Genomic DNA, 24414 nt, shown 5'->3' with positions numbered 1-24414 from the left:
TATGGCAAGGATCATTACTATCTAATAACAGCTGTTTTTCATCTTTGTTTCCTCCTCTTTCCCTTCATCTGTCAAACACTTTCTCCCTCTCATATTCCCTCCATTATTGTTATACATGGGAAGCTTATCTTGATCACACCAGTAGATGCTATTTAGAGTTTGTTAACTTGAAAGAGGTTAGAGAAAGCAGGAAAGAAAGCTTTTATTTTACTGTCATTCATTAATGTTCTGACAGACTGTTCTGTAAAGAGAGCAGGGTAATGAAAATCTTAAGTTCACAAGCTTTTAGGTTTAAACAAGCTCAGAGTGACTTCAACAGAAGCATGGGTTTCCTAACTATCCCAAGTGGAGAGAAATAAACCTTTACGGCTCTGGACAAGACAAATCCTGAATTCATGTACAGAATTGCTATCCTAGGTCCATCCAGCCTCATATTGTGACTTTAAGACAAATACCTAGAGGCATTTTTATGAGACAGAATGACCCAAAAATTTGGGCTATATTTTAAATCTGTGAATTCCAATTGGAAGATCCAAATCTGAACAATCACATGTGAATCACCAGGAGAGTTCTTTGAAACAAACATCTGTGCAGAGGCAATTCTCATTTTCCTTTCCAGGGAAAATCAGAATCTCCTTGAAGGAAACTGTGGTTAGTCTTTGTAAAATCTCCCCCAGGGATTCCAAACCTGGTAGAATGCCTATGCTCACATGTAAGTTCACAGGCACGTGTGCACACATGTACACACATACATACTCTCCCCCCGCCGAATATCAGTGTCCTGAAGAGTCCTAATAAATCATCCAAACAACCATGTAAATGACCTGAGAACCTTTTCATGGTCACCCTGTCTTCTTCTAGGGAGTAGGATGCCAACTGTGTGTCAAGTAATACAGTAATCAAAGGGTATTCAAGAACTTCAGAGGCTTTGTTCTTCTGAAGAGCTGAGCTTTCCAAATAGCTGAAGATCTGCCCACTTAGGCACCAGATCTTTTTTTTTCCAAAATAATATTTCAGCAATTTTGGATGTTAAACTCTGTAAAATTTATTGCATGTGTTCAGTTTCCTGACTATAATTTAGCCTCGTCTTCATAATTCAAGGCTATTACCATAGGCATCAATTCCTATAATGGGACTAGAGATGGGAGTTTTTTACCAAAGACTACAAAAACCTCCAAATGGCAGCTGAAGACAAAAGAAAAGTTGGAGAACACCATGCTAAAAATGGGACTCCAAATAAAGAGGTCAGAAGCAAAAGTCAGAAGCCAGACAGGAAGCCAAGCAGATAAAGAGTGGGTTAACTATAAACAGGGTAAGATTTAGAAAACTTGTCCACAACAGGCATTGCTTCTGTGGTCTGATTATCTGAGATAGCATTACTGTGATACACTGGTAAAAATCTTTAGTCTAAAGCAGAGGTCCCCAACCTGGATGGTACCGGTTCATGGCCCATTAGGGGCCCGGGCCGCACAGCAGGAGGTGAGCAGCAGACAAGCAAGCAAAGATTCATCTGTGTTTACAGCCACTCCCCATTGCTTGCAGTACTGCCTGAGCTCCACCTCCTGTCAGATCAGCGGAGGCATTAGATTTTCAAAGGAGCAAGAACCCTATCGTGAACTGCACATGCTAGGGATCTAGGTTGTACGCTCCTTATGATAATCAAATGCCTGATGATCTGACACTGTCTCCCATAACTGCCAGATGGAACCGTATAGTTGCAGGAAAACAAGCTCAGGGTTCCCACTGATTCTACATTATGGTGAGTTGTATAATTATTTCATTGTATATTACAATGAAATAAACTGCACAAGTAACGCTCTGTGGAAAAATTGTATTCCGTGAAACTGGTCTCTGGTGCCAAAAAGGTTGGGGGCTGCTGGTCTAAAGGACCTGCTGCTGATGTCACGGTGTCCTCCTCTAGCTCTCCTCTTTTAATTTAGTGCTTCTAATTTCTTGTGTCCCTACAGATAGTCAACCCAGTTGAAGCAATAAAAGGCAAGAGGCTGCCTTTCTGATCCATCAAAAGTGTGTGTGCGTAGTCTTCTCTTCGGGTGTTCAAGGATCTCTTTGACTTGCTCTCTGGACCTTGTCTGTGTTTCAGGAGGTGTATAGCTGAGCCCCAGAAAGATAAAAAATTGCCATTATTTTATGTTTTTCTGCTAGAACTTTCTCCTTCCAGATGCCCATGTATAGCGACAGTGAACGTGCCCATGCTTCTCCAAACTAAAAGCTTCCATCTTGGGCCGTTCCTCTTTCAAGCATGGGACTCTAAGCCATGCAGATCATGTCGCTTGTGTCATGGAGCAGCCAGTGCTGCAGAAACCTCTGAGACACATCTACCAAGAACTCACTAAGGTCCTCTAAGTTGCCAGCCTCAAGAGAAACACCCTTTCCTGGAGAAGGGTTGGGCCCTGGGAGGAAAAAAGTCATTGGCAAGCCTGTTGGCAGAGGCTACTCCTCAGAGGACAGGGTCAAGTGGCCACAGAAAAATAGTGACTTAGCAGCTTCCATTACAGGTAACAGGACCTAGGTGACCCTGCCTTCAATTTACTGAAGCTAACTAAAGTAGGGCCAAAGAGAGCAATCTATAATGCTATTGTCAGCACAGAAGGAAGTTTAAGAGTGATTTAATTGGTAAAAAAAGAAAAGAAAAAGGAGATACAATCATATATTTTGTTTATTTGCTTAAATCATCTTGTAATTTATCTGGCTACCCCTAATCTGGCTTTTTTTCATAGGAACCAATTTTTGCTTTCCCTCCAAATATTACTTCATCCTCTAGCCTCGTTTGTCTTATTATTCTTCTATTCTGGCTTATCCCAAGGGTAAGAGAAAGGGAAAAGTTTGCTAGGAATAGCATAGTATGTGGTGAGGAGACGGAAGGACTTGGGAGTCAGAGGTGGATTTGTATCCTAGCCCTGCCATTTCCTACCTGTGTGACCCTGGCCAAGTTACTTAATTTCTCTGGGATTTAGCATCATTCTCTGTGAAATGGAAAAATAATAGAATAGCAGAAAGAATATTTCATTTTACAAACTCCATAGTATAGCTGTGAGTATCACTGGAAACAATACTTCCAACTCTTTGCTCAGCATAGTGTCTGGTCCCACAAGCATGCTCTCTGACCTTGGGGTGACGAGCAATGGCCAGCCCATTGGTGCTACCCAGAATGCGAGTTAGGATTTAAAAGTCTCCAAAAACAGGTTCTCGAGGGCCTATTTAAATAAGTAAGAATTATTCTTCATGAACACACATGTGAACTACTACTTTAAAACTGGGGCCAGGCACAGTGGCTCATGCCTGTAATTCCAGCACACTGGGAAGCTGAGGTGGGATGATCGCTTCAGCTCAGGAGTTAGAGACCAGCCTGGGCAACAAAGTGAGACCTCATCTGAACTAAAAATTAAAAAAAAAAAAAAAATTAGCTAGGCATGGGGATGCACACCTGTAGGATCGCATGAGCCCTGGAAGTTGAGGGTGCAGTGAGCTATGACTGCACCACTGCATTGTAGCCTGGGCGACAGAGCATGATGCTGTCTCAAAAAACAAAAAGAAAACAAAACGACTGCTTTGAGTATTTTAAACTATTCTTCAAGTCTCATATTCATTTGTATGGTAGTTCTCCATTTTCATAATGAATACAAAGAAAATTTTGATCCTAATGATCACAAATTCCAAATGATTAGACTCCAGAAAAACCAGAGGTTTCTGCACATAGATGCCAATTTCTTTTTCTCAAGTTATCCCATGTTTTAATCATATTGTCATATATATATACCCCTTATCACGGGGATCCCAAGGTGTTTGTTCTTAATCCTCTGTAGTGTCACTCTACACACTATCTCTGGAGGTCCACCTTCTCCCCCGTCTCTCCTCACCTCCAGGCACTGAGCACTATGTACCAGGTACCCTCAGCAAGCCCATTCAAGACTGTCTTTGCAGTGACTGCCCTTCCTGCCAAGAATGATGATCCCCCGTCGCATTTTAATAGATACTTCTCAAGGCCTCACCAAAATGTCGGCTCCCTGGTGAAATTTCCCCACCTATACCCTATATGCGAGTACCACTATTCATATGGCATCAGGATGTATTTAAATTGCCTGTTTATAAGGCTGCACCAGACTCAGGATTTTTCTAGTGGTTCTTTAATGTGCACAAGAAGCACCTGCGAATCTTGTTAGAATGGGGATTCTGACTGTGTAAAGTCTAGAGTGGGGCCTGAGATTCTACATTTCTCACAGCCCCTAGGTGATGCCGATGCAAATGCCCTGTAGACTACACTCAGGTAACAAGCTTTTAAGAACATCTCTGAAAATCTCAGCAAGTTGGCATTTCATCATCATCATCATCATCATTATATTTTGATGCTGCTGCCCACCAACTCCAACTCTACTAGAAAGATGAGAATAGGAGACTTCAGGACTGTGTGTGTGTGGGGTGGGGGGCGTTGTATTGGGTAGGTGGATTGGAGACTGTGGATAGAATTAGAAAGGAAAAGGAAACGGGATAAGGTTAATAAAGACACAGGAGGTTGCAAAGAGAGGAGGAAAAAAGTGAAAAAGACAGGAAGAGAGAAGACAATAAGAGAACAAAGAGAAAATCATAGAAAAGGAGAAAGAAACAGCCATAGGATGAGTAAAGGAAGGTCAGCTGACTGCTTCCCGGGATGGAATCGGACCTATATTATCTGACTTTACAGTTTAAGGAGTTGAATTCTGGAACCAAACCCTCTCAAGAGTACATACTCCGGCTGTTCATGCAACCGAGAAAGTGCGCTCAGAACTTCAATACTGCATTCTAAAGGGTTCTTCCCTTCTGAGTGATTAGGAACAAGCTATTACTATAACAGTAATAGCAAATGAGGGCCTATATCATGATTGTGACTACACAGAATGCCTTATATCAGCTAAGAAAATCTAAGACACTGGAATTCTTTTGTGCTAAGACCTCAAACTGATTGCCCATTACAACAACCTAAATGAGCCAGGTACGGTGGCTCATGTCTGTAATCCCTAAACTTTTTGAAGCCAAGGTGGGAAGACTGCTTGAGGCCAGGAGTTCCAGATCAGCTAGGGCAACATGGTGAGACCCCACATCTACAAAAAGTTTTTTAAAAAGATAATTGGGTGTGATGGTGCACTACTGCAGTCCCAGTGACTTGGGAGGTTGAGGCAAGAGGATTGTTTGAACCCAGGAGTTCAAGGTTGCAGTGAGCTGTGACCATGCCACTGTGCTCCAGCCTGTGAAAGAGAGAGAGAGACACTGTGTTAAAAAAAAAAAAAAAAAAAAAAAAAAAGAACATTACCTGATACAGCTCAATCCGTTGTTCAGGCACTCTGGCTTTTGGATTCTGCAAACGAAAGACTCTGAACTCTGCTTTCACCAAATTGGAAGCATTTTTCTCCATTGCTGAGACGTCAAACCGAACAATTCTGAAGTAGGGTCTGTAGAAAGTGGGCGGGATGGCATCTGTAAAAAGTTAGGGCAATCATTGAAAATGATAAAATCCATTGTGCTTTCAGAAAAGACTGTAGCATGAGATAATCCCAAGAAGCCATAAGGAAAATATCTACAGAATAATTTAGTTTCCGACGGCCAATTTAATATCATTAACAACCAGAAAAAAAAGAAATAAAATAAACATGTGCATTTAGTTATAGGAGTAGCAAATTAATAGAGATTAACAAACCACTTCCAATTCCATTTGAAAGCATGCAGTTAACCCCATCCTTTGAAGGCTGACAGAGTGGTGGAAAATCATAGATGGTTTTGAATTGGGACAAGTTTATGACAGTTGATGCCTGGAGAGAGCTGACAGGCCTCCATACACTTTAATCAGATGTGCCAAGAAAACAGTTCCTAATGGCCAGCAGTTTGCCCATGTATTTTTTTTTCCTTGAAAGTTTGGCATCCAAATAATTTTTTTTTTAACCAGGCTCATATATCGAATCTCCTTTGACTTCAATATTTTAGTTTTTCACACACATATGACTTAACACATTCTCTAGTCAAGTTATGGTGAGGAAATCTGAATAAACAAAAGTATAATCCACATACTAACTTATACCAGATCCAGTATTAGAATTCTTTATGCAGGATAATCTCTGTTGGCGGGAGGTCATCCTAGCTGATGAAGAAAAAGAATTGGCACAAATTCCTTCAGTTCTAAACCATGTAAAATACAGAGTTGCTGATGGCACATGACAATTTAAAGCTCCTGGGAAGACCAGACACAGTGGGTCATGTCTGTAATCCCAGCACTTTGGGAGGCTGAGGTGGGCAGACCACTTAAGGTCAGGAGTTTGAGACCAGCCCGGGCCAACATGGTGAAACCCTGTTTCTGCTAAAAATACAAAAATTAGCCAGGCGTGGTGGCATGCACCTGTAATCCCATCTACTCCAGAGGCTGAGGCTGGAGAATTGCTTGAACCCTGGGAGTGGAGGCTGAAGTGAGCCGAAATCGCAACACTACACTCTAGCCTGGGCAACAGGGTGAGGCTCCATCTCAAAAATCAATCAATCAATCAATTAAGCTCCTGGGTTGCTTTAGAGGTGTGCTGGTTTTTCTTTTTTTTTTTTTTGGAATCTGCCAATGTCTTTGAATGTGCAACTGAGGCTAAACCAAGACCAGAGCAGGTCCTATTCTAACTCCATGCTTTCAAATACAATATCCATTTATTAAGCACATACACTGTGCAGACCACTTGTTACAGGTATGTTTCTACAATCTTCTTCCAAAATCTCCTATACACTTTCTTTCCCCTTTCCAGAGTGTTTCATCCAACTCTAGTGGCTCCATTTCTTTCTATCCACTCTTCAATTATCTGACTTCATTACAAATAATCATTCACAGTTATTCATGTTTCTTTAAAAATGCTTTTATTACTTCTGCATTGTGTTTGTTTATTTTGTTTCCCTTGTGAAATTTTAAGAATCTTGAGGGCAGAGACTGGATTTTCCAGGTCTTTCTTCTTTCCCACGTATCTGGGGCAGGGTTCTGTATACATGGAGTTCACCAAATACCCCGTTGGCATACTTGGTCATCAACAGGAGTCTCTTGAAAGACTCAGGCATCTGACTGTTGGCAACACTAACTTCTTTTTAAATAAATGAGCCATCTTGCCGATCTTAAAATAGACATAAATACCTTCCATGATTTATTGGGAAATCCATGTCCTGACGATTACACTGAAGAAAAAAAGATGCTAGGAACACACCAACATTTTCTCATCTTAAGACCTCTGAATTTTTACCTTCATAGGAACTTTCTCCCAACCCATCTCCTTCCCCTATATATGTGTGACTCTCAGCACACAGGCTCATGGAGAAGCAGGGAATTTCTACACCAGTCTGCTCCATACTGGTTCATAAAATGACTGTGTAAATTGAGGCTTTATAACCCATGAGTCAGAAGTCTCAGAAACAAACAAACAAACAAAAAAACCCCAAAAATCCAAAGTATCCAGGTTTCAAAGAAAAACAGTATTCATGCAGACATGGTGATGATCCACTGCATTACCACTGCGAATTAGTTGATGGGTGGCTTCCAGGCAAGGGAGCACTGGTACACGCAGAAAGGCTTTTGGAGTCCCCTAGCACAGCATTTTGACAAGGTAATTGCTGAGAACAAATACTTTTTCTCCTCTGGAATATGCCCGCCCCCATGATTGGAACAGCTGGTCCTATGCTTGACCAGCTCAGCTGAAAACAGGCCAGACACCCAGAGAAGGCTAGGCCGGTCTGGGGCCAGGCTTTCTGGCTTTGCCCACCCTCTTGGCAAAAACCTTCCACAGGCTGATGGCTGCATTCATCTTCGCATAGCCTCCGCATTAGACAGCAGAAGCTTCAAACATTCTTTGAAGGAGCATCCTGGAAGAGCGAAGCTAATTCAGCATGTTTCCTGTCATTAGGAAGAGTAAACATCTCACTGAATTTGTGCCCCCCCCCGCCCCGCCCTCCGCCCTTTCAGTGGAATCCCTGCAGGCCTCTTCCACTTTCACAAGCACCCATCTTTCACACCCGCCCGCCTCAATCTTATCCTTCCATCAAGTTTGTAAATAAGTGCTCTTGAGATTTATTTTTATCTCTTTTGTGTTTATTAAACTTTGGACCATTTCCCCCTCCCCCTTTTCTGGTCCTCTGCCCATCCACACTCTTTCTTTTTATGGCTGCCTCAGACCATGAGGTCAATTTTGTTTCTTCTTCTTCTAAGCAAATCATCCAATGATCCTGTCCTAGGCTTTTGAGCTTTGAAGGGGCGTTTGCAAATATTTACAGGAGTAGCTTGCTAGTTAAGTACAGTTGTTCAGCTGGGCTTCCTATACATTGGCAAACAGCCCTCCTCCCCTCTGGCTCTTACAAGCATTTAGGCTGTTTATATTTCAACTGTCTAATAACACAAATCTGCATTTTTGGTCCTTGTTTTATAAGTAGAAGTAGCTAACACACACAGTGAAAGCACTGCTGAGCAGCCTCCATCAGCCACTCTGCTTTGGTCTTGTAACCACAGCGAAGCCACCAGGCCAGGAGGAGCCGGCAGCCTTCCCTGCCTGTACTCCTGCTCCAGTGTGTAAGAGTGTGGTAAAAACTGTCAACTGAAGAACCGACTACCCCTTCCAGGGGTCGATGCCAGCTGTCCTGTGCTGTCATCTGCTCTGGGTCACAAGCCCCCTGGCTGGCTGAGGAACGTGAGCAACTGGCCAATGTTTCCTCATTTGGAAAAAACAAAATTGCTGTAAATTGTGCTAGCAGTCTTTGACCCTGCCTTTACTTCATAAACACCCTATACACGGGGCAGGGAGACCCAAAAAGGCCCCTCGATGCCCAGTTGGGACGCAGCAGGCTCCCGCCCTCCACTGAGGGAGCTCGGGGTAGGGGCTTAATGGCTTGTGCAGCTCTGATCCACCCACTTAGTCTTGGAGGGATGAAGCTTTTTCCTCTGCTTCCTCCAAGAACTAATTTCCCCCTTTGGAATGGGAGTTCTTGCTAAAGTCCTCTGTAATACACATCCCAGTTCCTATTTCATTGCCAGGTGGTCAGGTACTTGTGCTTGACCTTTGCCAACTTATCCACACTCACATCCTGGCCCGCTCCCTTCTCTCAATTTCTGACCTACTTTTTCAGTTCAATCAAATCGATTTTCCTTCAACCCTTTGGATTTCACACCAGGAGGCTGATTCTGGTCCTCCTCCCAGGCTTTCTCATGGGCCTTCCTCCCAGGGAAAATTTTGCACATAGAAGATTCCAGTATGTCATCAAGTGGTGTCCCCCTCACCTCAGCCTTGGCCACACATGCCAAATCATATTTTGCGGAAGGAAGAGAGAGAAAAAAAACCTGAGAAAATCTAACTAGTCACTAATTTCCAAAGTAACAGTATACAAAAAACTTAAATATAGCACTTAATCACATACTACTGTATATACATTATATGTTGACTTGTATCTGCTCCAAAAAATTTACCAACTTATTGTATGTAAGCACTTTGAACTCACAAATCTTCCCTTATAGTTTTTCTCCACAGCCCAGGGTGGACTTCGTGAGAGTATGGCCAGCACAAGTGCACAGGGTCTCCATCCTCAGAAAGGTCTTATACCTGAATTTAGTGCTCTGTGGCCTCTCTAGTCATCATCTTGAAATCCTCAATCATTTCATCTTTGAATTGATGCTTTGTAAATGAGGTCTTATGGGACAGTGGAGCATGCACAGAGGGCTAGGGACCTCAGCCCCGGGCCATCCCACCTCCTGTCACCTGTCCACTTGCCCAGGACTCTCTGCCTCTTACCCTTGCCCTCTGGTGTCCCCAGTCTCACCCTGCCTTCCCTGCCTCACCCAGTGGCCACTGTTTCCTCCACCCAGTGAGAGTTGGGGTCAGGCACACAACCCATGCCATTTTGGGGCAGGGCCTGGTGGCAGCTGTCCCCACCACAAGCTGGTAGTGCCACAATATGTTCAGGGAGCAACCCAGTAGAAGCATGTCTCTCACCCACTCCTTTGTAAAAATTTTTTTCAATACTTTTTGGGGTACAGGTGCTTTTTGGTGACATGAAATAGTTCTTTAGTGGGTGATTTCTGAGATTTTTGTGCACGCTTTTAATTCAGGTATCAACCACATCCCAGCGCAGAGTTTGCAACCCTGTGGGTTGAAAGTGGCAGTCCCATGGGAAGGGAGATACCTGGCTCAATGTGTCATCAATCTTGTGGGCTTGTGTCAGGGGGACCCCAGCAGCTGCTGGGCTGCACGTTCCAAGTTTTAGGGCAAGGGTCTCAAGTCCCTGTGAGAGTCTCCTGTCACTCTAGGAGTATCCCCATGCCCAAGCGAGCACAATATCAAACAGCACATAAAAAAATACTGCGACAGTTGGAGAGAGAGAGAGAGACAGACAGAGAGAGGGAGACCATGGAACAAAGGAAAAAGTTTTATATTTTAACATCTTCAATAGTACTCCTTTTCCCCTTTTTTGAACAAGAGACCCCATATTTTCATATTGAAGAAGGATTCTGCAAGTTTTGTAGCTAGCCCTGCCAAAGCCTCATACAGTTATAGGATTCTTAGGTACTGAAGGACCTTCAAGGCTACCTGAATTCTAATCCAGTTAAGAATGAACTGGTTGAACTGAATCAACCAGTTCCCAGCTCTGTGGCAACAGGGATATTATTTGGCTTTTCTGAGCCTGTTTCTTCATCTATATAATGAAGTAAATAATTTTCTACCTCATATGTAATGGATTGTATTGTCAGGATTATATAAGTAAGCAGATGGAAAGTTGGAGCGCTGGGTCTAGCACAAATTTCCACACAGTTTCCTCCCTGCCTCCCTTCCCATCCCGCAACAAAGCTGCCAAGTGGTCAGTGGGCCTTTCGTGAATGCCCCCAAGAGAAAGGATGCTCTGACTAACTGACAGACTTAATTAGAAGAGAAGAGAAAGAACAGGAGGAGCTAAGTGTCCTGGGGCTGTTTATAAATGATGCTATATACTCTAATTCCTTTCCACTGAATAGGGAGAAATTCCAGTCACCAAAGTTCTCACAGACTCCCCACCACTATCCTTTAACATTTCACCTGATTTACTATAAGCCTGACCATCAGAAAAGGTGACAAGAGAATCCTAACTTTCCACTAAACAGCTCTGCATCAAGCAATTTCACCTCTCCCTACAATGTTCATATTAGGACTATTTTTATTAAAAAGGTTAATCGACATCGGTACAATACTATTAACTAGGCTTGGATTTCTTCAGTTTTTATATGTTCTACTTTTTTAATTTTTAATTTTTGTGCCTAGCTAGTAAGGGTGTATATATTTATGTGGTACATGAAATACTTCAATACAGGCATGCAATGCCTAATAATCACATCATGGTAAATGGGGTATCCATCCCCTTTGAAAACCTACTATAGTTGTGATTATCATTGGGAGAAGCTGTTGAAGGGTACACAGGAACTCTCTGCACTATTTTTGCAATTTCTTGTGAGTCTAAAATTGTTTCAGACCTGGCACAGTGGCTCATGCCTATAATCCCAGCACTCTGGGAGGCCGAAGTGAGAGGACTGGTAAAGGCTAGGAGTTTGAGACCAGCCTGGGCAACAAAGCAAGACAAGACCCCATCTATATTAAAAAATAAAAAATTAGTTGTGTAATGTGGCAAGTGCCTGTACTCCTACCTACTTGGGAGGCTGAGGTGGGAGGATCACTTGAGCCTGAGAGGGTGAGACTACAGTGAGCCATGATTGAGTCACTGCACTGAAGCCTGGGCAACAGAGTGAGATCTGTCTCTAAAAAAAATTAAAATAAGCCATGCACAGTGGCTCATGCCTGTAATCCCACCACTTTGGGAGGCAGAGGAAGGCAGATCATGAGATCAAGAGATCAAGACCATCCTGACCACATAGTGAAACCTTGTGTCTACTAAAAATACAAAAATTAGCTGGGCATGGTGGCAGTCGCCTGTAGTCCCAGCTACTCGGGGACTCTCTACCCGAGAGGCAGAGGTTGCAGTGAGCCAAGACTGCACCACTGCACTCCAGCCTGGTGACGGAGAAAGACACCGTCTTAAAAACTAAAATAAAATAATTTCAAAATAAAGTTAAAGAAAAGGTTAATAAAAAACAAAACTGAATAAAGGTCTTACAACATCACTCATATGTGATGAGCTCTGAAACAGAATGTAGATTTGAGGCTTGCAAGAAGTCCCCCAATGATGTCTAGGGTTCAGCCCTTCAGGAGGGCAATGCTTCAGCTATCTATCCATTGTTTATTCCCTCTTAGATTGGTCACACCACAAAACTGGCAGAGAGAAAGTGTGTGTCTCTAAACTTGCTTGTAGGTGCTTGGGTCAAGAACCTACAGGTATTTGCTGTATTTGCTAAAGCAGTGGTTCTTAAAGTAAGGTTCCCAACCCACGGCATCAGCCTTGACTAGGAATCCATGATAAACGTGAATTATCCAGGAAAGTCTGATGCACCATCTCATCAAAGTTTGAGAACCAATGGGTGACTACATATTGGTTGACTCCTAGCTAACAATTAAAAGCAGATTGGTAAAGTCCAGGGGAAAAGAAGAAGGAGGCCTTAGTGTTTAACACCAGCTTTCCTGGAGTCAGCACTGACCACAATCCTCAAGGACAGATGAGCACTGGTCTCAGTGTCCTTGTGGGAGATTTTCCAAGATAAGCCAGAAAGGTCAGTAGTTCAAAGTGAAACACAGAAGGTGTGGGTATGAACGGAATTGGTAGTGGCCTGGAGGTTTTGTTTATCCTCCTGCCTGAGGTACTCACCAATTACCTGAACATCAAGTCCAAGCTAGTCCCCCTCCTAGGGGAAAAGCTAAACGAGGCTTACAAAACAGCACAGGTTCCTGCTGATTAACACTATTTCTCAGCAGGTGGTCTGCATTTTAACAAACTCCTTGAGCAATTCCTATGTACCCTCACATTTGAGAACTGCTGAAATATAGGACAGAAGAAAAGAAGTCTACAAAGAAATACAGAAAGACAAAGGAGCACCTAAACTTTTTTTTTTTTTTTTGAGATGGAGTCTTGCTCTGTCACCCAGGCTGGAGGGCAGTGGCACGATCTCGGTTCACTGAAAGTTCCACCTCCCAGTTTGCACCATTCTCCTGCCTCAGCCTCCTGAGTAGCTGGGACTACAGGCACCCACCACCACACCTGGCTAATTTTTTTATTTTTTAGTAGAGACGGGGTTTCACTGTGTTGGCCAGGATGGTCTCAATCTCCTGACCTTGTGATTCACTGGCCTCGGCCTCCCAAAGTGCTGGGATTACAGGCGTGAACCACCGCGTCCGATGTTTTTTTTTTTTGTTTTTTTGTTTTTTTTAAGATGGAGTCTCGCTCTGTCGCCCAGGCTGCAGTGCAATGGCACAATCTCGGCTCACTGCAACCTCCCCTTCCTGGGTTCATGCAATTCATCTGTCTCAGTCTTCTGAGTAGCTGGGATTACAGGCGCCAACCACCATGCCTGGCTAATTTTTTGTATTTTTAGTAGAGACGGAGTTTCATCATGTTGGCCAGGCTGGTCTCAAACTCCTGACCTCAGGTGACCCACCACCTCGGCCTCCCAAAGTGCTGGGATTACAGGCTTGAGCCACTACACCAGGCTCAAGCACCTAAACTTTTGATCAGGCTTTATACCTAGAAAAAAAGAGTAAGATAGATAAAAGAAGAAGAGTTCTAAAGCTCTTAAACTGGAAAAATAGGATTCCTCTATGATTTGCAGTAGTAGTCTGCCTTGACTGCACGTTTTAATCAACTGAGTAACTTTGAAAATCCTGATGCCTGAGTTGAAGTCCCTAAGAGTCTAGTTAATTGACTGGGGTGGACTTAGTTCTAAGTTCCTCAGATGATTTTAATGTATAGCCAGGATCAGCACCCCTCACTGAAGGAAACTGGTAGTACTCAAATTGAAGAAGGGAAGACTTAGGGATATCAAATCTCATGGGATTTCAAATATTTCAGGGACTTACTTTCTATATAGCCAAGGAGCCACAGTTTGACTCAATATAAAAATAATTTTCTAATAATTTAGAAGATTTAAGAAGAAAAAAAGAAAGAAACCAAACAACCCACTCTCTTTCAAGGTTGTGAGAGATCACACCTCACTGGTCTCCCTGGAAGAACCTGTGTACTCACAAGGCGCATTCTGTCCCAAAAGATGCAGTGGGGCTTCCTGAATGTGGTGGCAGGGTGAGCTAGATGGCCTCACAGCCCACTTCCAGCTCTGACATTACATCACGCTCTCCACTGATGGAGCCTCCAAAAATTGTTTTTCTCCCCTAAATCCCACTATGTTAGATATTTGTTCACTCACCCCCTGCATCAGAATCACCTGATGGGCTTATTACTATGCTTGTTACTTGGTTCCATCCTAGGCCTACTGGGTTAATAGTAGGCAATTCTTTTTTATACTCAAGTTTGAGAACTTCTGTCCTAGACTATGATGGTCTAACCACAATGCACTTGACCAGGCTTCCCTTCTGGTTACTCAGTGTCATGAACTAGCTAGAGTGGAATAAAAAATGTTCATCCTACCTTCCCTACTCCAAAAAGAATGACCTGATCTTACTGCAGACTCAGAATTCTATTTTATGTCCCCTTCTCATTTTATAATAGCTTTACTAACTTCATCACTGCAAAGGCCTTTTTTAACCCCCATTTCACAGATAAAGAAATCAAGAGTGAGGAAAGTAAAACTTTGGGCCAAAGTCAAAGTGAGGCTGGCCTTTGAATCAAAAGCTTTTCAGCACAATATCCTGCCTTCTGTGCAAAGGAGCCCTGAGTTGAAGGCATGACTACCACGCCAGGCAGAAACACCAACACATGCAATGGAGCGTGGTGGCAACAAAATACAAATAAAATAACAAGGCAGCAGTTCCTCCTCCGCTAGAGATAAGTTTGACCTTGCAATACAGCTTGAAAAACTTTAATGCAAGCCCACAGTATTTTCATGGATACTCCCTAAGAGAATGAATCTGATGTGGAGACCTGGGGGCTCACCCAGCGCGAAAGTTTCCCAGTGAGAGGCACCTTATTAATACCAGCATTGCCCAGGGGCTTTCAGATCCCCATACATTGGTGCCTAGTGCTGCTGTTCTCAGTGGTATCCCCTGGCTCTTATTCTCAAGCCCCTAGAATGAACAGAACAAACCCCCCATTTCCCTTTCCAGAAATGACTACTTTTCCTGCAGCTCAGCAGTGACTGGTGTGGACTTCTGACATGCTTATTGAGTGTGTAGTGGCCCCTCATTCCTGACATCCCCAGCTTTGAAGGAAGTTGTTTGGGGTTCATTAGCCATTCCCCAGAATGTGACAAGACAAGCAACCCACCGAGTGGTTGGAGGGCAATAAACTAGCTACTATTTGTGTGTGCACAGACACAGCCAGCAAGAAACCAAGACAATTGTGTTTTGGGGTTTTCTGAAATTTGTCTTGGCATACTGGATATGGATTTTATTTCACTACCACATCCCAAACACTGCTGACATTCAAGTCACAGCAATTTAACATAAAATGACTGCGAAATAAACAGCGCATCAGCGGTGGTTTCTGATTTTCTCTCTGGCCATCCCACCTATTAAATGTAACACAGCACCAGAGCATCTGCTTTGTAAAGACAGAGTCTCTGAGAGGGGGATGGTATCAGACTTGACGAGCTGTTGGCAATGGTGAGTCTAATTGTGTCAGCATCAGCTTATGTGACTTGGCCTTCATCTAACTGCTATTTGAGACTGTGCGTACTGTCAGCATGAGTGTTTGGGCTCCTTCTTACACTGCAAAAAAAGTAAAATAACAGTGGTGCCTGCCCATGGTGTTTAGTTTTCTTGAACTGTGTCAGACATGGGGTTTCCAGTTTCTGTTTCAAAGTTTCCATCATCCTCATAAAACCCCACCTACACAGAGACACCTATTTCACTTCAGTTCCTCTACATTTCTCATCAGGCTCAGGGCTGTGCAGGCAGTTTGTGTAGGGTGTACTGGGTGTTAGCAGTAAAAGCATTGAGTACTGAAAGGGCAGGCTGACTATTGCTGTTAAGAGGCCAATGCCTAACCTAGAGAAATCTCAGAGCCCATGAGCATGAAGAGTATGGCTGGACTCACGTTTGTGGGCAGGTAAAATGTGAATGTCATGTGTCCCTTCCCAATGGCCTCAATGGGGAAGGCAGTTCTCACACTTGGAACAGGCCACTGAAGCAGCTCTCCTCTGCCATAATCTCATCCCTTAAAGCACATAAATTTATCTTTTTCTTTTTCTTTCTCCCTTCCTGTCTCTTTTCTCCTTCCTTTGCTCCATTTTCTTTCTCTCCTCTTTTTCTCACTTCCCTTCAATCTGTGCTTTCATTTGCTGTGATATCCAGGGAGCAAAATGATCATCTTCTTGGTCCTTTCATGGCTTTTAATGAGGCCAATGACCCCATGACACAGATAACAATATACTATTCTAGAATGCAGCAAAGGCTTCAAACAAGATCAGTAGAAGGAAGCCAGCCTGTATTGATTCCTTTAATGAACAAAACTTGGAAATTTAGGATCTCATCCTTAACCTTTTAATACATTAGAAGCACATGTTATTTTGATCCCTTTTACAGATTAAGAAACTGAAGGTGAAATTTTTGCAGGATGACACCAAGCATTTGAAAAATAGGACTTAAACTCTACAGCTCTGGACATTCTTGCTCAACACTGGACATTCTTGCTAATCCCTGCAAAGAAAGCATTCTTATCCCACAACAAATAAACGCCAACATTCCCCTTTCCAGAAACAAATGCACTTTCCCCTGCAGCTCTGCAACAACTAGTATGGACTTTTGACATGCTTAATGGTGTAGCGGGTCCTTATTAGCCCAAAAATCTTTCTCTAATCTTTTCAAAATTATAGCAGTGATGCATGTAATGGCCAATGCATGTCTTGTACTGTGAGATTTTCTTTGTGTTTTCTGTAAGCTTCTTGCTTGTGGCCTAATTTTTCTGTAAGGCAATTGCCTAATTACTTTGAGGCACTGTGCTGATTTGTTGCTCTGCCCTAAAGCTTAAGCTAATAAGTGGCAGGGCACACCCTGCTAGGATTACAAGCTGTTTACCAACTTAACCAACTGGCATGGGCTGTTATTACTAGCATATTAAATTAATGGCTTGAGAGTGAATAAATATGAAGAGGAATACATGGTCTGGATTATCCAGTTTTAGAGAAGTGGAAAGCAAATACAGCTGATGTTCAGTCTCTCTGCAAGTCTTGATTGAAATTAGAAATGATAGCACACAAAGGAATTGCCTGGCACCTATTAGGTGCTCTCTTTTATAAGCATCTAACTCTTCTTACTGCAAGTTTCTTTATAAGACAAGACAAGACAGTTTCTCTCAGAACCCTTCAGTGACAGAGATCTTAGAACCCAGTTAGGTGGTCCACTTCAGCCTCTGACCATTGTTCCAATGGTACAAGAGTTCTTCCCTATCTTGGGCTGACAGCTGCTTTCTATAAGAGCTACACCACAGTGGGTCTAATTCTGCCACGTAAGATTATCTATTCCCTTTCCACTCGATCCTACTTATACCAAGCCAGTTTTTTGTTTGTTTGTTTGTTTGTTTGTTTGAGACGGAGTCTGTCATCCAGGCTGGAGTGCAGTGGCATGATCTCAGCTCACTGCAAGCTCCGCCTCCCAGGTTCACTACATTCTCTTGCCCCAGCCTCCTGAGTAGCTCGGACGACAGGTGCCCACCACCATACCTAGCTAATTTTTTTTTTTTTTTTAATTTTTCTAGTAGAGACGGGGTTTCACTGTGTTAGCCAGGATGTTCTTGATCTGATCTCGTGATCCGCCTGCCTTGGCCTCCCAAAATGCTGGGATTACAGGTGTGAGCCACCGCACCTGGCTGATCAAGCCAGCTTTTGAAGCCAGTTTTTGCATCTTCTCTTCTTCATCTCCTTTCTTCTGTAAGCAAACATCCCCTCTTTCCTTTCACATTTTGTCATGAAAGTCATTCACTTATTCTAGTTGTTCTCTACTTTGCCCCAATCTTAAACCTGAACCATTACATCTGAGCATAATTCTCAAGGCAGAATGAAGTAGAACTATCTATCACCTTCTTTAGTGTGGAACTTATGCTTTTCTGAATGCATCCCAACACTGAATTACTCTTTCTCTTTATTTTTTGACCTTTGTACTCACATCACATATCCTCTGTGTTCTGAATGTCTAATAAATTACAAGTCTTTGGTCTTTTCCACACAAACGATGTTGCAGATGTCATCATCTTATACTTACACCCTGTGCAATATTTACAATATACTCCTATTCAGTGTGTACTTATTTGATGTGAGTCCTCATTTTAAATATGCTAAGAAGGATTTGAAGTCTGATTTGGTGAACCTGTGAATTCATGTGTTAAATGATACTGCAGGGCACAGTGTTGTATAATAAAATGAAGGATCCTTGATGCTATTTCATTCAATCCCCAAAACTCACAGATAAGGAACAAAGGTCCTCAAGTCAAGTTTGTTTAGGTGGAAAAGGACCTGAATTCACATTAGAACTTATTCCTTCTGAGGTGCTTCCTCTGCACTAGGCACTTTCCACTGTGCTGCTCAACACCAGGGACATAGCCAAGTCTATGGGCAGGAGGCTCTGGACCTGTACTGGCACACACCACCACCACAGTGAGTCTTCCAGTCTGCCCAGAAGCATATCTTCTTCAAGGGGGACCAGTAGGCCAGTTGTGTCCTACTGCAAATCATCAAGGAAAACAGCCAGTGGGACAGAACTCAGGAAGGTTCTGGAACCCACCTTGGCCCAGAATGCCCATCCTCTATTAATGAGCACTCTGAGGGATTTGTTTCAAAATATACTTCCTTGAAAAGCTGAATGGAAAGTCTGAATTTTTCTTTATGCCAAATGGTAGCCCTCTATGTAGAATATAAAGATAGTAGGGAGTAAGCATTGCTTGGAAGAAACGTTAAGTTACCAGATATCCCTATTAGCACTTCAGTAGATGGCCATTTAGTGCCAGAAAGAATATTAAGAGTTTCAAATGATGGTGCTTTCTTAGGGTTGGTAGATGTATTCATTAAGGGTGTGCACTCTTCCCTCATCCTGTTTGTACTGGCAACACAGCTATGGGCAATTAAGATATGGGAACATACAGGAATTATAGGAATCCAGATGAACTGTGGCATGAACGAGTTCTGGAATGGAGCCAGGGGTGTTATACTTGTTTTAAGGAATCATGTTCATTTGGGTGCTAAGCAGCTTTCTGTTCTTCAAGGTTGGGCCACTGTTTGTGAGAGGAAGAAAAACAGCCTTTAAGAATCTCCACTGCAGAACTAGACCCTGGCTAAGTACTTTAAAATGTTTAAGTGTGTGTTATTTCAATTCAATTGAACTAGCTGAGAGCAAGCCCCTATAGTTTACCTTCAATCTCATTATTTTTGTGCACAGAGGCTATGAAATGTCCGAATTTTAACCTGCTCTAGGGACACTGGGAGAGAAAACTGATGGAAGAATGGCAGCTAGGGTCTCCAAAGAGTTAATCCAACTGGTCCCACTTTATTGGAAAGCACAGTAGTTTTGAGAATGGAAGGAGAATTCTTAAGAAAAAAGTACTTTTTTTTTTTTTCTTCTTTGGGGAAGCTTAAGATCTGTCATATAGCTTGTTCTGTTTTCTTTAGGAACCTTCAAGAAGCCCTTGCAATGGAGGTGCAAAAAAACTCAGACAGTTTCCAAAGCTTTCTTGCTTTCTTTTCTCACTGGTGGTTGTGTAGACCAGGGGGCAGGACAAATGCTTTTAGTTAGTCCCAAGTCAATGGCTGTCCTGTGCTTCCTAAAAAGCATTTACTAAGTCCTCTTTAAAGAAGTGTTTCTTGATTAAAGTCAGTGGTTTATAAATGTGTGAGGATGAAAGTAAATAGAACACCATAGTGGAGTGGTACATATATAACAAGAATTAAACAAATAGCAAATGAAGGTGTAGAGATGGGAATTTTACACAAAGTCTGCATGAGGCTTACCTATGTGGACTCAAGTATATCCTAAAGTCAGTGGAATCACTTTTCGTATGTCAGGGTACCTCAGTGATGTCACTTAAGATATTTATTTCTCACATACTACATTGGTTTCACTAGACTACTCTTAAAGGTTAGACAACATATCTGAAAAATTTCCTTGTGTCAGAAAAGTGAAAAAATAGCGAGTTCCACAATCGCATCTGAATAAACTAATTCAGCTTCTGTATGTGTAGTGCCTGAAAGGTTACCAAGAAAGAACATATGTTCCTTGAATAGTTGATTAGCACCCATATACACTGTACCACAGAGCACCTATGAGATACTATCTGAGTACATTCATTGGCCAGAGGGGTTTTGATCAGGGAAAATTGATAACTCCTCTCAATTCTTTTCAGTGCTCTTAAACACTCAAGAATGCTCTTTAGCCAGAAGCAAGCTGTGCTGCTGCCTGACTGTAGCACTGGATTAGAGATCACCGAAGGCCAGGAAGAGGTCTGCTTTACTTGTAAGCAGGTGCAAATGGGACTGGTACAGGAAAAACAGTCTCTGTGTTGGGCAAGGGTGCCTTTGTAAGTTTCAAGAGCACAGACACTGAATCTGTCATCTTCCCACTCCTGTGTCCTAGCTCCAGGCCAAGGACAAGGTCTCTTAGTACACAATAGGTGTTCAACACGTATCACAAAGCAAAAGGAAACTAATTGCTTTCAAACAGCTAAGTCACACAACAATGATGAATGTTAATCCCAATCCTTTAGGTCTTCATAGTGTTTCACCAAGCACCTCCACATACTATTTCTTCCTAGTATGATAACCCTGCAAGCCAGGTAGGATTATCCCCATTTTGCTGTTGAGAAAACCACAATTCAGAGGCCAAATGATTCGATGTAAGTGACTTCCCCAGACTTCTCAGTGCTAATTCAATGCTCATCTTCTGACATCAGGCTCAAGAATAGGCTCCCCTGTGGGATATCAAGTAGCCAGTAGAACAACCAACCCCATATAAAGTGCCTTCTAAAAGGGAAGCACAGTCAGCTGAGAAGGCCAATTCAGAGACTGCCATCATATTCCAATTTGAAGAGATACAGCAACATTAAAACAGCACCATAGTGGAGTGGTACATATATAACAAGCTGCCTTTTCAACTGGCAGTGATACTCTGACAAGAGCGGTTTTTCTCTTCATTATGATTGTGAATAGTTATTACTAGTGCTGAGAGCAGAAGTATCTTCCTCTAAATGCACAGCAGCCTTAGAGGATACAATGTCCGGAAGGGACCAGGATGGAGAAAGTTATCAGTGTTCCGGCAGCCAACTCAGGGATCAGCTATTCAGCGGCTCCCGACATACGGTGACCTTCTTTAGAAACGGTACTTTGGGAATGACCTAGGGATAAGATCCAGAGAGGGACAAGCAGGGAGAGGACCAGGTCTCCCATATTTCAGCAGGAATAAAGACGTCTTCAGAACAGCCTGCTCTTTCTTTCATGGTGGGCGAGGGGGCCACTTATCCACCTGAGTGGGCACAGCGGAGACTGAGAGATGTTGTTTGATCATCAACCTCAAAGACAAAATCACTTTTTGGTGTTCCAAGCAATCCATAATTGCCCAGTAGTTTACTGAACTTTTAAAATTTCCCTCTGGATGTGAGGAGACCAACTGTGACCTCTCTTCCCTCAGGATGGCCTGACGCAGATCGGTCTGCCTTGGACAGGCAATCGGTGCAGTCTAAACACAGACAGACTTTTAAAAACTCCAGCTGATCCCTTTGCTTCCTTTTATTGAAAGCAACTGACTGCACATTATCCTTTTTTATTGTCAGAAGGAAGCTGGGGAGCTCTAGGATCCAAAATGTGCCTTCTCCATAGCTCTACTCTAATTATATACTATGCCTAATTCCACGTCCATTCTCTGTGGGTGCACAGGTCCTTTAACTATAGCTTCTATTCTTGCAGAGGATACAGATGTGTCCTTGCTGTCTATGGGCCTTCCAGATCACAGTTATTTCCATGTAGAATAATGCCAGTGGGGGTGGGGGGACATAGAAAAAGACATGATCTTCGTGGCATGGTGAACCTTTAAAATATCTCAGAGAAGGATCCCAGAATCCTAAAAGGATTTTGTAAGTCTAATAGCCAGGCAACATAGAGTCATCAATCCTAATTTCCCAGCCTTCAATCAGACCACCTTTTCTTACAAGTCTGGCTTGGGCAGAAGAAAAAAAAAGTCAGGTGGGAACAGACCTTGTACAGTAACCACTTGAGCTGTGAAGGGATTTAAGATGTGCACCATGGGAGGGGTTTTTCAGAAGTGAGCATTAAAAGAAGGTATTAGTAGTACAACCGATTTCTCTGTAGATCTCAAACAGGGTATTATCAACTTCCCAGGCCTCGGCTCCCTCGTGTCCAAAAGAATAATGGGCTTGGATGGGACTCTTCCATCCAAGGGTAGGAGAGACACTACCCGCCCTTGAGGTTACTGGGGTTCAAGGTGAGAAAGCACTACCCTCTGTAGCTAGACATGCCTTTTCCGGGAATATAGACAGCATGGTACCAAGGAAGCCTACTTCCATTCTTAACCATCCGTTCCTCTCTCTTAACCTCTAACAAGTGCACAGTCTTGATAAATTTCAAATATCCCAAAGAGACAACTTCATGGCATGTCAATTTTTATATCTTTTGACCTCAAACTCCCTTTCCAGCTTAACGGGCACCCTGCTGTCTCCTCTCCACTCCCCTCCCACCCCTGCCACACTGGACTCTGCCCCAGACCCTAAGTGCACCACATCACTTCCAATCTCCAAATATGCCAAGCACCACCACACCCATACCATGTCAGTCTTTCACCTAGAAACCTTTACATTTGGCAAATTCTATTCATCCTTGAAGGTCCAGCCTAGTGTCACCTCTTTTTAGAAGTGTCTCTGGCTCTTCCAGAGTACAATGAATTCTCTCTTCTTTGCATCCTGACACTTACCGCACTGTATATTATAGTGGCCTCTTTAGCTGTTTATCTTGATAGATGGGAAGAGCAAAAGAGCAGGGACTCACTTTATTTCTGTATCTTTAAAATATGATAATACTAGCACTTGCCTCTAAGAATTGCCATAAGGATTAAATAAGGCAATAAATATGAACATAGTAAGTACTCAATAAACATAAGCTTATATTATTAACAGAACGCTGGAAGCCAAAGAGGAAAGGGTGCACTTACTTTCAGAATCTGACATCAATAAGACTTTTCTAGGCAGGAATATAGAAAAGGTCGCAAATCTGAAGAGAGAAGCAGTATCAAAAAGCTTGTGGATGGAAGCCCTCCCTTTCTCTGCCATCCAGAATCCAACAAACCAGAGTGGCCCTGTGGTCTGCCTCTACTCCTCAGTTTGTAATTATTAGCATCAGGAACCTGTGGGCAGGCTTGAGCCTGATTCAGTAGGACACATTTTAGAAAGTCATTCTTGGAGTCATTAGTTTTGTTGTCCCATTAGATTACTTGATAAATCTGCTATACAAGGAGACTTCCAGTGATTTTCTAGGAGCAGTGCCTACATTTGAAAACAACTTACAAAGGGCTTTCTTGGACATAATATCATTTTTAATGATACCTGGCACTCTCATATAAATGCTATCTTATTGACAGTGCCTACTAGGTTGGCTAGATAATTTCCAATTCCCACCACTCTCACTGTATAAGTGAAGAGACTGAGGTTTCCAGCAGACAAGTCACTTGTGCAACAGCATACAGCTGACACAGAAAGGTAGCTGGAAATTGCAAACCAAGTCTGTCTGATCTCAAGTCCACACTCTTTCCACTGTCCTGTGTCCCCACCTCTCCTGATAAAGATTTGTTCTGTAGTACCTAAAGGATGAGGGGGGCAGTGATAAATCTCAGAACAGCCCAAGCTCAGTACAATGAAGAGCCTTCAGACAGAGTTACCTACAAAAGGATCAAGCAACATCCCTGCGAGTAACCAGGATCTTCTGACAAGATTCAAGGAGTAGTGACAGAACTAGATGAATGCGACCATTAGAGTCTCTCTGAACTTATTCTGGTTTGGGGGAAAAGGTTGGGGGAGAGGCTGCCCAATTAAAAAAATAAATAAATAAAACAAAATAAAATGCAACCACTGTGACAACCTGTGACACTGAGGCTTATTAGAGAAGTCTAGTTCTAACAGTTTAAATCTTCAGTTTTCCTCCAAGGGGAAAGATGGGGAAAGAGCCAGACAGAACTGAGTTCAGAGACTAAGCTTATGGAAAGCCTAATTTAGGTTTTGAAGGAGACACTAGGAGGTCCCTGCTACACTCCTTCTCATGAGCCTTTCACCAGCCAAAGACACTCTCTGTGTGTAATCTTCTGTAGCTATGTGAGAAGACCTTGGTCTTAGTCTTGACATGGGGTCATGTTAAAA

The 24414-nt window shown here is 42.8% G+C and overlaps 1 protein-coding gene across 4 annotated transcripts in view; it reads right to left on the bottom strand.

Annotated features, from left to right (window-relative positions):
• Positions 1-24414, bottom strand: part of TGFB2 (transforming growth factor beta 2) — a 97138-nt gene that overhangs the window by 33278 nt on the left and 39446 nt on the right. For all 4 annotated transcript variants that reach the window (XR_002729908.2, XR_002729909.2, XM_023203718.2 and 1 more), the window contains one exon: positions 5306-5469. Coding sequence is in view for 2 of the 4 variants with exons in the window: in XM_023203718.2 (XP_023059486.1) it covers positions 5306-5469 (164 nt within the window). In the remaining 2 variants the exon portion in view is untranslated. The remainder of the gene's footprint in view (positions 1-5305; positions 5470-24414) is intronic.

Source organism: Piliocolobus tephrosceles, chromosome 1, assembly GCF_002776525.5.
Source record: "Piliocolobus tephrosceles isolate RC106 chromosome 1, ASM277652v3, whole genome shotgun sequence".
In the NCBI taxonomy this organism is placed as follows: domain Eukaryota; kingdom Metazoa; phylum Chordata; class Mammalia; order Primates; family Cercopithecidae; genus Piliocolobus; species Piliocolobus tephrosceles.
This window is presented reverse-complemented; position numbering and strand designations above follow the sequence as displayed.